This window comes from Myotis nattereri (genome assembly GCF_964212035.1).
Source record: "Myotis nattereri genome assembly, chromosome: 7".
NCBI classification, from domain to species: Eukaryota; Metazoa; Chordata; class Mammalia; order Chiroptera; family Vespertilionidae; genus Myotis; species Myotis nattereri.
In genome coordinates, this window is record NC_138082.1 from 49,427,212 (window position 1) to 49,443,785 (window position 16,574).

The 16,574-nt window shown below is 37.2% G+C and overlaps 1 protein-coding gene across 2 annotated transcripts in view; it reads right to left on the minus strand.

Annotated features, from left to right (window-relative positions):
- Positions 1 to 4,967: 4,967 nt before the first annotated feature.
- XIRP2 (xin actin binding repeat containing 2) overlaps positions 4,968 to 16,574 on the minus strand; it is a gene marked incomplete at its 5' end in the record, with an annotated part of 257,546 nt that continues 245,939 nt past the window's right edge. Inside the window, 2 exons of one of the 2 annotated variants that reach the window (XM_081095195.1) lie at positions 4,968 to 6,843; positions 14,786 to 14,919. In XM_081095195.1, coding sequence (XP_080951321.1) covers positions 14,825 to 14,919 — 95 coding nt within the window. In that variant the 3' untranslated portion in view covers positions 4,968 to 6,843; positions 14,786 to 14,824. The remainder of the gene's footprint in view (positions 6,844 to 14,785; positions 14,920 to 16,574) is intronic. The other variant, XM_081095194.1, reaches the window with a different exon arrangement.

Consider the following 16,574-nt stretch of genomic DNA (forward strand, 5'->3'; position numbering starts at 1 on the left):
GGCAGTCTCTTCAACTGTGATTAAAATGGGGCTCTTTGAAATGCTAGTGAGCTAATAATTTTCTTATGAATTAAAAATTGGCATATGCCTTTCCTTTCTTCTTTATAAAGCAGCCATTTAAACATCTTCCAGTGTTGGAAGTATTTCTAGCTTAAATACCTCAGAACTTTGAAAATGAAGAGGTTTAGTGTTTAGGGCAAAGAGCTCCTGTCCTGTTTCACATAGTCAGGGTGGAACCTTTACCATCCTGACATTTCCTGGCACAGGGACAGGTGCCATGTTTTACAGCCACACGGGAGTGAGGTCACCACTAGCAATAGAGGCATTGACGTCTTTCTCTAAGTTATTCACAACCTTCGGGCCCACATGCGCTCATTCCTATCTGACAACTCTTTGCCACATTCAATTGCTCTTGTTAATTTCATCGATTTAAAAAGAGCAGTTCTGCTTTCTGCTTGTCTTTAAGGTAGGCACAAAGATTTATGTGTTTCCTTCACTTCCATTCCCTGAAGTTGATGACATTTTCAATAAGTAATCTTATTTTTTGTTCCTCTATTTTGCATTATAAATGTGTTTGAATGTACAGGCATAGGTACCTGGCTGTACTTATGATATAATATACCTGTGTGTATAAAACACATATATGCATATAGATACACACACAAAATTCAATGTGCATATACATATGTGTCTTCAATATAACAGTCAGAGGAATATTGCTGATGCATGCTCAAATTTACATGTACATATGTGAATGTGCTATGTATATGTTTTTACACAAAAGCCATATTTGATGGATTTTTTGATCAGGACTAATTTCATTCCATGTCTTAGCACTTAAAACCTGGGTAACTTGGTCAAGTAACTTAACTTTCCTACTCTGCAGACTCTTCAGCAATAATAAAACCTTATCTTATATCATTCCCATGAAATATTTGTGAAAATTAAATGAGATCAAGACCACAGTGCTTACCGTGCTGTGAGCGTGGAATACAGAAAAAGATAAACGCTACCTTCTACTAGTTGATATGATTTTGGATGGGTATGCATAGCCATTCTCTAATTAACAGCAATTGCTTCCCCTTTTATCTATAATTTCTAGTTAAATAATGGTTAACCCAGAGCTTATTTTTATATTTAATTCTTGTTAAAAATCTTCCCAGACCAATGGGCTCCACAGGTTATCTAACCCCAACCCTAAGCCTTAATAGGGAGGAATGGGCCACTTCTATAGGCTCAGTAGTTTCAAAGAAATATGGAGTTTCAACATTTTTTATTGTATCAACCAATTTATCTCCATCCATGTTTTGGATCCCATTCTTTTCCAAACAAGTCCCTGACCTTTGCAAAAACTTTAACCTTTCATGGGCCTCAGATATTCTTACAAATAAATTAGATTTAAACTTTGATTGTTAATACTTTCAGAGTTTTGTTAATTCCGCGCCCCCCCCCCCACCCCCCCGGCCCCAGAGTGATAGTGTTTAGCAATGGTCCTTCAATTCCATTTTCATTGTAATTGATATTACTCCTACATGTTTCAGATATTTGGTACATGGTACCAGCGATGCATTTGCTTCAACCAGTACAGCCGTCCTAGTTCACTACTGCCGGGAATTTTAACAATTGCCATTTTGAGCCCACTGTCAGCCAGGCTGCAAATAATTCAGCGCCAAAATATCATTCCAGTGTCTGCTTTCTTGGGCCTCTCCTAGCACCAGCTGGTCCAAGTTGGGTTCTTAAAGAAGTAGATTCTGAGACAGAGATTAAAGTGTAGGAGGTTTATCAGAATGTGCTCTTGGTATCCAGGGAAGTGAAGGGGTAGGGAAGAAGCAGGACTGCATAGAAGGAGTAGATGAGTTGTGATCCAGTGGAGGCCTAAGCCAACCCAACAGGGAGACTGACACTACAGTGACTTTTCAGAGTTGTGCGAAGTTGTCCTCTCATTGATCGCTCATTGAATACAGTCCAAGTTGGGGGAGGTGGCTGTCTTCAGGCTGGAAGTTCAGCGCTTTCTGTGGGCAGCACTCCAGCACCTGGGAAAGTAAAGCCTTCATTCCTGAAGGGGGATCTTGGCTGTGCAATATAGAGTCCACAACCACAGAATTACATCTGTAAATTATAACTGTGGCAAAATGAAGACAGCTTTCAAGCCTGAACATTTTCCATCTTATTTACTGTTATTCTGACGTCTTCCAATTTAAGAGAACTCTTTGTGGTTATAAATTTTCCTGGGTTGGTTTCTTTCATATCCATAAGCATCAACTGTAATTTTTTTTGAATGGCTCTCTTTCCAGTATAAGAAGTTGTATGAAAGCATGATTTATCCTTTTTAAAAACAATCATTCTGCCAGCACATACCAAGGGCTCCCTAATGTTTATGAAATGGCTGTTGTCTGGGTGACACCATAATGTTTATTTGTCAGGCTTTCTATAGATCAGTTTACTTCCTACAAAAATGTATTATATTAAATGATAAAGACAACATTGTAGATATACTAATACTATTATTTCTCTCTATTATTTCATTTGCATACAAATACCTAAAGTTTTAAAATTCATCATAACAATTCAGGGGGAAAACTCCACAGTAAATTGATCTTTTTAGGTAGCTTAAAGTAGCCTTTCTGAGGGACTCCACCAAAGGTGAGATTAAATTACTTTTAGATTATGCTTATCCAAAACTATTTTTTGTGTTCTATTCGAGTTAGGTTCCGGGTGGGTGAGACTCTGCACTCTTCAGCACCTCTCATAGGTTCTCATGGTTCTTACTTAGAATCTGAGCGTCATGTTCCTGGCCCATTTGTGATCTCCGCGTCAATTCAATTTTTCTAAAATAAGATTTCACATTACCCTTAGTACCTGCATATTTCAAAACTTTTACATTAGATTTGGAAATTGCCCTTAGTTCTTAATAACATTTCCAGAGAGAGAGGAAAAAAAGTATTGCACTTCTCTTTCATTTCAACATCTGTGATTGTCTTTCTATAAGCTCATTTTCTTAGCAATGGGAAAACTTTTCTACTCAATTGGATAGTAGCCAGTCGTTTAGGAACTAGCAAAACACAGCAGAAAAAGTACTCTTTTTCTATCTTCCAGTTCTTTAAAAAATTAATGTGCCCTTAGAAATTACTCTAGAGATGTTTATAGAAAATTGTTAGTTTGGGTGGAAAGATGCCAGGTGCACATTACCACTAGAAAACTGGTGGCAGGTTTGCATTCTGCAGTTTCATTGCACTATGGGAAAACCATTGTCTCCATCCAAAGAAGGCACTGCCCAAAGCCCCAAATCTGCAACAGGGATTGATTGTGTGAAAGCTGTAAAAGGCAATTCAGCACTATTTTCTGGGGAATAGAACATTTTTGTAAGATTCATTGGAAGTCCTAGTCATGAATAAATAATGCAAAACTCCTTATGTGCCAAGCTCTGCCATTACACAGCCTCCTCTGGCAAAGCATATGATCTACCATAGGCTTATCTTGATTCTTTTGAAACAGAATTTTTTTCCTGGAAATATTAGTGTTTATAGCCTAACTAGAGTCCCAGAGCACAAAATTAGTGCACAGGTAGGGTCCCTAGGCTTGGCCAGCTATCAGGGCTGATCGGGGCCTTCCAGCTTCCGGCTGGGGCCTTCCTTCCCCAGCTACCAGCTGCTGGCCGCGGCCTTCCTTCATTTAGCACCGCCCTCTGATGGTCAGCACATGTCATAGCGAGCAATCAAACTCCTAGCCTCCCGGTCAAACTCCTGTAGGGACACTTTGCATATTATATATATAGATTCTATATGTATATTATCTATATATGACATAGTTCTGTGATATAAATCCAAAGTGAAAAAATGATTGGAAAGTTGTTTTATAATATTAATAAACATGTATTTTAAACCACACCTAAAGGTAAAATGTGATTACTACTGTTAAGGGGCTAAATTGTGTCCACCTAAAATTGATATATTCAAGTCCTAACCTTTTAGTATCTCAGAACATGACTATATTTGGAGATAGTTAATAAAGGGTTAATTAAGGTAAAATGAGGTCATTAAAGTGGGCCCTAATCTAATCCAACTGGTGTCATTATAAGAGAAAGAAACCTAGACATAGGCCATGTGAAAGGAAGACCATGTACAGAGAGAAGATGGCCATCTACCAGCCGAGTAGAAATGCCTCAGAAGAAGAAACTAACCTCTCAACTTGATCACAGAGTTATAGGCTCCAGAATTGAGAAAAAATAAGTTGATGGTTTTTTTTAAGCCATTCAGTCGGTGGGACTTTGTTATGGCAGCCTTAGCAAACTGTCTGCAACAATAAGAAAATGTACTTAGTTTTGATTTGTGTATTTAGCTATACTTTAGGTCCTTAAAAATGCTATTTATTTTGCTGGAAAATTTGTCATAATTAGGGTGAAGCAATACCCATTCCTAAATAAAACAGTATTGAATTTCTTAAGCATATTTGAGTTTTCTTAAACTCCTATATGTCATCCAAGGAAAGTGATGCATCTAGCCTGACAGGGCATATTGTATGGTTTGTATATTTGTCTATTGCATATAGTAAGTAATAAAATGTGCAATGTGCATAATTTATTTAAATAAAGCCTGAGACCTTTTCAGTTCAGTTAATTTCTGAGTACAGACTCTACATTATTCTAGAGGAACACTGATATTTTTCATTAAAGGCTATAGACATGTTCCATGATAACTTAACATAGGCAATTATTTAAAGAACTATGATAATCCTTCTGTTTTTAAAATGAGAAAGAAAATTTTATGTTTTCTAATAATACTGTGGCTTTGGTTCAGTATTTTATTTTTTCCAGGATTATGTGTGTGTGTGTGTGTGTGTGTGTATGTGTACACGTGCATGTGTGTATTAAATAAATGCCACAAGACAAATACTTCCTAAATCACGGAAAATGTATATACTTAGAATGACAACATATGTGGAAAAAAGTAACAGAAGAGGTTTTGTTTGCAGCTCAGGTAATTTAATTTTATTTCAGCAGAAATTATAAAGGCAGTATAAGTATTGTAATAAATATCAGCAGTATAGAATCACACCAATGATGTTATCTGGCATGTTCAAAAACAGAGCGATATGCTTAAGTGCCATTTGACAGGAAAACGTAGCCATAGTGTTTCATCTCTTCATTCTATTCAGAATAAAAGTAGATTCCAACCGATTATGGAAAATAGTATATAATGTCATACAATGAATATCCCATCGTGGTAGATACGAGATTTCTGAACATTACATTTACAAGTTCAACAAAAGTTTATCAAAATCCCAAAAGTCTTATATCAGGACAAGGCTATGTCTCAGTGCCTGAGTGTGGACCGAAAGTGGCCAGAGTTGTTCTACTCAGTGTCGCTGTAGCACCTATTCCTTTTAATTTGCTCTTCCACGCTGAGCTGTTCAGACTGGACCTCCACTTTGGGAAACATAGGCTGAGCTGCACATCCCCTTCTCAGAGCATGGAAACTTGTGTTTCCACTGATGTGGCTTGCGCCTATTGTGTCGTCATGCTGCCAATGTTTGACGTCCTTCTCAAATTCTCTTAGGTACAAACATGGCATATTTTTTATTTGATCTACAGAATCTATTAAATCAGGCTCAAAAATGTTCTCATTCTTCTTGGAAAAAGCAGCAATTTTCACAGTGTTAGAAAAGAAGAAGTGTAGGCTTTTGTTATTTGAACGGTTTCCTTTGATGTTTAAAATGTTTGTGTCAGAAGAGGCTATTGAACTTTCTGCCTCTACTATTAACCCACCAGTGAGGCCTGATTTGGGGCCAGACTGCGCAGTGGCCTTGGCTGCCTGTTTACTGAGAGCCAGAGCTAGTACATTCCTCGAGTAAGTCTTTTTGGATTCAAATATACCAAGTAACTCTGAGATTCTAGATGCATTTTCTAAATTTTCAGCTTGGTCTTCACTTGCAGTGCAGTTTGCTTCACCTGACCGTGGTAATAGATTAGGAAATGCTAAAGTAGCTGTCTTCTGCCTGCAATTATTCAGAGACGAGACTGCTACATAATTGTTATTATTATTCTTATTCAAATTCTCTTTGTGATTTTGTGGCACCACCTCACCATCAGTGTTAGTAACCTGGAAAAATTCCGCACCCTCAGGTTCATTAGTTTTTTCATTTTTCTCCCTCTCAGCACTCTGCACAACCACATTACTGTTGGCATTAAGATCCATCTCACTTTTCCTCTGGTTCTTTGTCTCTTCAGCCTCATTCAGCTTATCTTGCACATTCTTATTTCCATCCTTCTCATCTTTTCTTGCTTTGTACATTTCCTTTTCTTTGATTCCTATAACAGCCTCTTTCTGACACATATGGATGGACTGCAGATAGGACTGCAGGAAAGAAATGTTATCCTGCTCTTGTCCTTTATTTTCCAGAGTTTTCATGTGCTCCATCAGTGATTCGCTTTTCCATTCAGTGGGTGTAGGGGTTGTCATTTCAGGAGGCCATTTAGCTTTAGTCACTTTGAGTTCCTCCTCAAGGGGGAAGGTTTTCTTAGGCATCTCTCTAGAAGGGGGCCAAATAATTTTTAATTTTCCCCTTTCCCTGAATTTTCTCAAATCATCCCTTTGCCTTTCATTGTCATCTGCATCTAAATGTTTAAGATCTCCAAGTATCAGGGGGTGTGCTCCACTGCTTTTACAAATATTTGATTCTTCGTTAGGAATAAAGTCCATTGAGCTGCTTTGATTTTTGCAATTCCATCGATCTTTATGCTGTTTGTGTCCAAAACCTTCATCATAATTTCCCTTAGCTTTGAAAAGTTGTTTAAAGTGAGGTTTACAATATATTTGTCCATGAAGTGATGCATAATTTCCCAAACTGCCAAAAAGAACAAAAGAAAAAATTTAGTATTCCATATATACCCGGCAAATTCATAGGGGATTTGGAAATTATTTATTTCAAGAATGAGTCAGAGAGTCAGTCCAATTACCTTACTGGCAATAGAAATGTGCTTATTAATTGAGCATTCCTGTTAGATAATAGTTACCACTAATACTCTACATGATGCATGTCTAGTAGTATTTAGAATGTCATGCTGTATGTATGTTAGGTATTGGCATAATAGGTATTATAGTGCAATGCATATGTAGTTATAGCTGGTGTAAAACGATAGGACTAATCTTTGCGAACTCAGTGATTTATGTGAGGAGTTGCAATTTTCAATAAATCCTAAACAGCACACACAAACTTCAACTATTTGAATTTCCTTGGTAATTGGATTTTGAATGAATTGGAAAGCTTGCCTATGCACTCATTTATCTGGCCTTTTGGGGGAGATCAACAGAGTACCTGTTAAAATTAAAATCAAATTTAATCCAAAGCAGCAGCATAATTTTTTAATATTTCTGAATCTCCATATAAAAACAGGTAAATCAACTAGACAGTAAAACTCAAAACCCCTGGATAAAATTTGTAACAAAACTAAGTGACAAGATATCTTCACCAGCCCCCAGATGCAAGGAATCAAGGACGAACCAACAGCAACTATGAGACTAGCATGATAATTGCATCTGTATGGGTAATAGCAGAGGGAACAAGGAAGGTGTCAGATGGACCGGAAAATATAAGACCACAAAAGAGCCAGGCAGTATTTCCTGGAAAGTATCACATGCCAATCAGAGCACAGCAGCTGAAACCAGGAGGGGTTTTGCCCTCTCCAATAGCCAGTGAGTACAGGGTCTGTGCTAGAAAAGACTGAAGAGGTGGCAGAAGTCAAACACTAAGAAATAACACATAGAATATCCTTTTAAAACAAGACTCCACAATGAAGAAAAAAAAGATACGGAATCAAAATTGAGTTGGATAATGATGACAGAATTTAAAAAAGAAATTCCTGACTAACATGGAGGAGAGGAACCAAGGCAGGAAATCCCAGAAGTCAAGCCATCGCAGAATATGAATACCAGAAGAGGCAGCTTTGTGAAGTTGGGAAAACCATCCGGGATTTGCCTCCTTATAAGATTTTGGAAAACTAATTCCATATAAAAATGAGCAACAGAAAAGCATCAAAGCCAAATATTACACAAAGTTGTTATAAGAAATAAAAGAGTAGGATCATTATAATATCCGCGCTAAAATAACATGTTCTCAAAGTGTGAAAATTGTAACTATGTCAAAATGAGCTTGAAGACATTGAGAAAATGATAAAAGACCTGAAAGAATGTAAGAATTGTAATTAGAAAAAGTCTTAAGTGAGGTGTCAGGAATAAGAAGAAATAAAAGAGAAAAATGTCAGCAATAAAAAGTAAACTAAAAGAACCATAAGAGCTCTCACTGGTTTGGCTCAATGGCTAGAGCATCGGACTGCAATTGAAGGGTCCCAGGTTCCATTCCAGCCTTAGCATGTGCCTGGGCTGCGGGCTTTATCCGCAGTGGGGGATGTGCAGGAGGCAGCCAGTCAATGATTTTCATCATTGATGTTTCTATCTCTCTTTCCCTCTCCCTTCCTCTCTGAAATCAATAAAGATATATATTTTTTTTAAAAAGAACCATAAGAGCAAATAAACACAATAGAAAGTGTTTTAAGAGAAATAAGAGAAAAAAAGATAAAAAATTACAATCAGAAATGAAAAAAACACATAAGGATTTGAAAGACAAATATAAAGATAGGCACAAAATATCCATGTGCAGATAATAGGAGTTCCAAAAGAAGAAAATAAAGCAACCAAACAGGCTAAATACTAAAAAGCTATAATTTAAGGAAACTTCCCTGATATAAAAATGTATGAAACTACAAACTGAATATGCACACTAGATAATAGACACTATTGACCCAGAGTGACCAAAGTTAAGAACTTTTCTAATAAAAATACCAGCCTTTTAAATAAAAATGAAAAAACCTTTTGTATATCTAAAAAGAAAGAAAAAAAGAGCATTGACTTACAAAGGAGATAAGTTAGAGTATTATTAGATACTAGAGGCCTGGTGTAAGGAATTTGTGCACGGGTAGGGTCCCTAGGCCTGGCCGGTGCTCAGGGCAGATCTGTGGGGTGACCAGCAGGGTGATCAGGGGGCCCCTGCTGGCACCTGCCTTGGCTGGCCTGGGGCCACCCACTCGCTGGCCCCGACCCTGCTGCCACTTCAGGTTGCCTTCCTCTGTCGCTGCTAGTTGCTTTTCTCTGCAGGGCGACTGGCGGGAAGAATGGGGGGCCCCCCGAGGGAACATGGCTTAGCTGGCCTGGGGTCTGCCGGCTGGGGGCAGCTCTTGTGTTGAGCATCTGCCCCCTGGTGGTCGGTACATGTCATAGCGACTGGTTGGTCCACTGGTCATTCTGTCATTCAGTTGACTTGCATATTAGGCTTTTATTATATAGAATTTACAACATATTATACCAGAAGAAAATAGAATAATGCACTTAAAATACTCAATGAAATGAAGTGTAAACCAAGTATTTTACTTTCAGCAAAACTGACTTTCCCTTATATAGATCACAGATAAATTGCTATTAGGATATAAAAACTTGTAAATAAGCCACAGGAATGTAATGTACAGCATAGGGAATACAGTCAATAATATTGAAGTAACTTTATATGGTTACTAGACTTCTTGCGGTGACCACTTTTTAAGGTCCATAAATGTCAATTCACTATGTTGTACACCAGGAACAAATATAATATTGTATGTCCACTATACTTTAATTTAAAAAAGCCTTACATTCCAGAAATAAAAAATAACTCAAGGAATATTGTTTCCATGAGCTGTTTCTGAGGAATCTACAAAAAATAAGCTTGAACAATCAGAATGACTACAGAAACATCAACATAAGGACTGATAGGTAGTAAGATGTATTATACTGTTACCAATAAACTAAGAAGAAATGAAGGAAATAATATGATATGGAATGGATGTGTAATATGACACGGAAGATATAATACATCAATTTTTTTAAAATGAGGTGTGACTGGAGAGCAAATGCAATTTTTTAATGTTTCAATAATCAAATTAGTGGTGCTGATAGTTTTGCTATTCCAAACTACTGTCCACATGAATATGGGATATTCTAATTCTGTTATCTTCTTGTCTTTGAGAAACAGAAGTAATGAAGTGGAAGAGGTATAGATTCATAAAGAAGCTAAGCAAAAGCAGTATAGTTTTGAATTCAATTTAGAAACATCACTACAAAATCATGATACACTAGAGGTCCAGTGCACAGACTCGTGAACATTGAAAGGAAGTTAATTAGAAGGTGGCCAGCGGGGAAGACTGGGCGAGATGGGCCGGATATGCCCTAGACTAGAACCAACCTCCTGCAGTCCCTCCCCAGCCAGCCACACCTGTGCTCTAAGTGCATCTGAGGAGTGAGTGGGGTCCCTCCAATAGATGGCGTCCCTCAGTCTGGCCTATGGGGATTGGGTTGAAACCTGCAGTCTGACATCCCCCAAGGGGTCCCGGAGTGCAAGAGGGCACTCTGCAAAGCTGCTGTTGCTCAGCAGCTCCTGTGTTGAGTGTCTGCCCTCTGGTGGTCAGTGAGTGTCATAGCTACCAGCCTGTTGGTCACTTAGGCTTTTATATAGATAGATATAGATGTTTTATTTATAGTACTAGCTCATCAATTTTCAAACTTTTTCATCTCATGATATACATAAACTAATTACTAAAATTCTGCAGAACACCAAAAAATATATTTTTGCTGATCTGACAAAAAATTGGTATAATTTTGATTGGTTTACAAAAACAATAGTAATATCAATTACTACCTTTTTTGCTTCAAATGACTTTTTAAAAAATCAGGTGCCTATCTATAATAATAAAAGTGTAATGTACTAATTAGACTCGACTAAGCTGCAGCTGCCATGGCTGTGAGGGAGGGATCCAGGAAGCTGCCCATGACTGCAAAGGTCTACTCTTGCATGAATTTCATGCATCGGGCATCTAGTATTTGTATATAAGGATTTCTGTCAAATGCAACCTTATTACGCTATGTGACCAAAAAGAGGAAACTCTATTATATGGCTTATATATTAATGGTTTAAGACAAGGAATTCACACCAGACAGTTATTGTGTTGGCTGTTGTCATTTTTCATTTGACAATCTAAGGGAAAAGAGATCAGGGTCCCTGACTAGTCAGGTATTATATGTTTTAAAATTTTTTGCAGCACACTGGTTGAAAATCATTGTATTAGCTCTAAATGCTAAAAATTTTAGAAATAGTGGCCAACCCAGTAAAAAGAGCATTGAAATTATTGTCTTGATATGCCATTTCTCACTGAAAGAAACCAGAGCTTGGAGAAATGACTGATTCCAGGCCTGGGGCAGTAGATGAGCATGAAACTAGTCCTATCAGATAACGGAAACTAGCAAAGACTACTAAGGTTTTGTCAAAAAGACTGAGAATAGAACTTGAAGGGACATCCACATTCCAGGGATAGGATAATTTGAGCATCGTAATAATAAAAATTGCATCTGATTGAACCTGATCAAATATATGTAAATGTGAGTTTATAAAGATATTAAAAACATTTTAACATTGATTACTTCTAAAGGAGGATAAGGGACCATTTCATTATATTGTTGACTAAATAATTGATACATTGGCAAAACTAGTAAGTAAAAGAAAAATCTATACATTTTTTTCTGCCTTTTCTCCACTAACTCTACCACCATGTAACCAAATAATAGATGAGGGGAAGCATCTCCTATACAAATATTCTAATTAGTAATGAAAAAGAAAGAACAAAAATAGAATATCAACATTTTGCAAACATCACTTAATGAATATAGCTTCAATATCTGCTATGATCACAAAACAAGAGACAGACAGGCATATGTGATTACTGTACTCTTGCCAACACTTCCTATATTCTTGTGAAAGGCATCACACCTTACTTTACAAAAACCAAAATCTAGATTCAGGTGACAATTTGTCAGAAATACAGAGGAGAAAGGAGCATGTGGAAAACTACAGGTCAAATGTCCTGGATTCTTCACAGATTAATTATAAGGCATGAAGGGAATGGATGGAAAACCTATAGCTTAAAAAAAATTAAAAGCCATATAATCAAAGTTTTTAAACATGGAATAAACTAAAGTATAGTATCTAGGAAAGGACATCTGGGTAAAAAACTATAAAAATGCAAGGATACTGAAAAGGATACCATTTACTCACAGGAGAGAAAGAGTGGATTATGTTTGGGTGGGGAACATGGAAGGACCTTTTGCAATGTCTTTTAATTTTGTATTTTTTTACCTTAGTAGTGGCTAAAAAATGTTCACTATATCATAACTTTTTAAAGTTTTTTTTTAATCTTTATTTTTTTTAGGGAGGGTGAGAAAGGGAGAGAGAGAGAGAGACAGTATGTTCCACTTATTTATGCATTCATTGGTTGATTTTTGTATGTGATCAAACCCACAACCTTGGCATATCAGGACAACACTTTACCTGACTGAGCACCTGGCCAGGGCCACTTTATAATAATTATTGAACCATATACTTGCTTTGATTGGCTTTCTGCATTTGTGGTTCTTTGTACAATGATTTTTATAAATATCAGTTATTGAATAAATTTTTGAACTCTTATGTCAGCCTTTACTAGATGTTGGAAAGACAAACATTAACACATTCCCTACATTGGGGACAATTATATTAGACTGTGTGAAGGATGGAGCAAGCACAGAGGAAGGACACCTGCTTCATATATGGGGGTCAAAGCAGGCTTTGTCAAAGACATGCAGTCTCAGTTGAAATATAAAGAATTACTGGGTATTAGCCTGGTGGAGAGCTGGAGGGGAGGCATTTGAAAACCCCTACAAGGAGTGGAAATGATATTTGGAACCAGATAGATATGAGAGAGTAAAGTAATCATTTTGTGGAACTAAAAAAGAAATCAGTCTCATGAAAAGTAACATGCAATGGTAGGAAGGGGTGCTGGGAGGTCAGCAGGGGCATGATCCTTAAGTGCCTTTTAATTCACATTAAGATGTTAACTTTTTTATAGAGGAAGCCATTTTATGTTTTAAATGGAGAACTTCATAAAAATGACCTCAGATTTACATTTTAGAACGATCGTTTGCATTAAGCATGGCATTGTGTAGGTTGGTGGTGGTGGTGATTGTAGTGAGATATTATGGAGGCAGGGTGGCAGACTTGCTATAAAGGCTGTTACATTAGTACAGGTGAGAGATGATACTTGCTTGAAAGATACCTGGTCCGGGGAGATGGAGCAAAGTGTATAGAGCTCAAGAAGGACAGAAATTATAGGACTTGGTCATTGCTTGGGTGTAGGGAATGAAGGAGAGAAAGGAGTCAAATGTAACTTCATTTTTCAGCCATTGAGTTAATATTAATGCTATTTATTGAGAGAGTAGCATACAGACCATGAAGTCAAGGAAACAATTTTGGTAGAGAGAAGATAATTGGGGCATATTGAATTTGCTATACTTATGAGAAATCTAATTAGAGCGATATACTAGTTATTTAGATATAAATGTCTGATACACAGAAGAGAGTGCTAAGCTAGTGGCACAGATTTCAGAGTTATTGCCACATGGATGATGATTTAAATTATGAATGTGGATGTGATAAACAAGAAAGAATATAAATAGTGAGAAAGAATAAATGCCTATAACAGAATTTGAAGAAACTCTAATATCTGGAGAATGGACAAAGAAAGACTCACCCACATAGGATTCTGAGAAGGAACACTCAAAGTTAAGAGGAAAACCATTATACTCTGGTGTCATGGAAACAAAGGGGAAAGATGTTGCAAAGAGGAGTGTTTGGCATTGTTGATTAAAGTCAGCAAAGATATAGTCTGAAAGATGCACATTGTATTGAGAAAATAATTACATTTCAGTATTTCAGACTATTGCCACACCAAATGCCACATTCATTTCAATGCACTTACTTCAAGAGTTTTGGAAAACGAGTACATTTATAACTGTGCTGGTAATGTCTTCTGTTTCACCAGAGAATACACAGAGTATTTATCTGACTTTACATTGATATTATTCTAAATTATTTTCTTTCCCCTTACATGGAATAGCCCAGGCATAGGTAAACTCCAGCTCCCACCACCTGTTTCAGTATATGAAGTTCTACTGGAATACAGCTAGGTCCACTAGTTTATAGACACACCTGTTTGTTTAGTTACCTGTGGCTGCTTTCCCACTCCATCGGAAGTTGAGTAACAACATAAACAGCATGACCTGGACGGTTGAAAATATCTGCTATCTAGCCCTTTACAGGAAAAGTTTGCTGATTCCTGATCTAGCGTCTCTAGACTTTAGACTAAAGTAGTAACTTAAAAGTCCTGATTTGCACAGTAACTCTTTTTTTAAATATATTTTATTGATTTTTTACAGAGAGGAAGGGAGAGGGATAGAGAGTTAGAAACATCAATGAGAGAGAAACATCAATCAGCTGCCTCCTGCACACCCGCTACTGGGGATGTGACCGCAACCAAGGTACATGCCCTTGACTGGAATCAAACCTGGGACCCTCAGTCCACAGGCCGACACTCTATCCACTGAGCCAAACGGGTCAGGGCTGCACAGTAACTCTTAATTTTCCTTATCTATATGATCTCCATGTCCACACAAAATGAACCCTTCTTTATTTAACTGGGAAAGCAAAATTTCAAAAGGAAGATGGTCACAGCCAACCTGAGCAAAGCATAAAGGAACATGACACATCCCCTTTGCGGTTGTGTGATAACTAATGACAGCAAGATCTGGAAAAATTTACATTTTCCTAGGGACGTGATGTTGTAAGTACACTGCAGGCTGCTGGATATTTGTACCACAGACCACACAACGTTTACCTCAGTTTACTGTTGCAGTGGTGGCATCGGAAGCAGGACTTATGAAAACTCTGCTTGTCTGCTGTGAGGCACTCCATTGGATAAACTGTCTTTTGACAAAGTATACATGTTTCCTTGTCTTGGAGTAGCAGTTTCTGAAAATAAAAATTTACAAAAGCTTATTCACACTGTAAAAACAAAACAAAAAACAGCAGCAGCATACTAACTGGCCATGCAGTTAAAGTAGAAAGCTCTATTGTCCTGATCTTGCCTCTCTGGACACAAGCCCATCTAACATTGGGTCTGAGACTCGGTTACAACCTTACTCTAGTGCAGGCATGGGGAAACAACGGCCCGCTGGCCGGATCCGGCCCGTTTGAAATGAATAAAACTAAAAAAAAAAAAAGACCGTGCCCTTTTATGTAATGATGTTTACTTTGAATTTATATTAGTTCACACAAACACTCCATCCATGCTTTTGTTCCGGTCCTCCGGTCCAGTTTAAGAACCCATTTTGGCCCTCGAGTCAAAAAGTTTGCCCACCCCTGCTCTAGTGTCTCTACTATTTTATACATTGTACAAGTTGACTTTTATTATTTAAGGATGAATAGATGAGCAAAACATGTTCACTAACTGTAATACATTAAAAAGAATATATAGTCAACTCAGCCATGGGAAGTCCCGAGAGCACTTATCCTTCTAGATAACTAAACTTTCCACATATATAAAGGTTTACCTCTCACTTGGTTCAAAGCTTTATTTTTTAAAGCATTCTGCAGAGATTTTTCAAAAATATGTACTTATCTTTTTTTTTTTAAGCTGAGGGCATTGTATTTGTTTAAATATTTTCTTGATGGCTTAGTGTTGACTCTATCACAGCAATTCTTAACTTTAATCCAATGAGATTCCTGCTTACATTGAAATGTTTGAGGCCATTTGTACTCAAGCTAAATGGCTTTATATTTTAGGGCTTTTTGCATTTGCATGGCTGCCTGCTATAGTCTCCCCACCTCTTCCCTTGCTTGGAAGTATCTGTAGTCCCATGCTGCTGCCCTCATGTGCTTGCTAGCGCCTATGAATAACAGTAGTTATATTACTAACCTGTGTTTGCCTAGTGGTTCAGCACTGACACAGAACTCTCACCTTGGCATCGCTTTGATCCTCACAATGATCCAGTGAGAATAACTAAGCTTTCATATTAGTTGTATGTAAAAGCACATATGCTCAAGTTTTTTTTAATGCAAATAAATACACAGGGTGTCCCCCAAAATTACACCCTTTGGATAATTATAAAGGAAGTGCTTATTAAAATACACTTCATTTTCATTTAACAGCTGTCAGCTGTTAACATGTGTGTACATTTTTGGGGGATACCCTATATATGCTTTATGGCTTTGAGGCTCAATTTTGGGCTACTGAAAGTTCTCATTTGTTTATTTGGTTGCAGTAGGGGGACACAATTCTATATTTAATATCATTTGTGTGTGTGTGCATTTTCTATGCTTTTACCTTCCTAATAAACTGAGAATTTGAAATTAATTGCTTAATTATGCCAGAAGCAAGCATATTACACAATCATATTAACCTGATACACTAGACACATATGTTGCAAATAAGATAGAGGCATAATTATTAGTTTCAGCAATTTTTATTTTTAAGCTTGCTATTTCTTTCAATCTGTCTAAAAGAATGGGCTACACTAACGATGCACATTAATTATGTCAAATCCTTTTCTTGTGAAGCCTCATTAATTGTAAAATATAGGGAAATATGAATAAATGAGCTGTCCTCTGATGTTAAAAAATGTTCT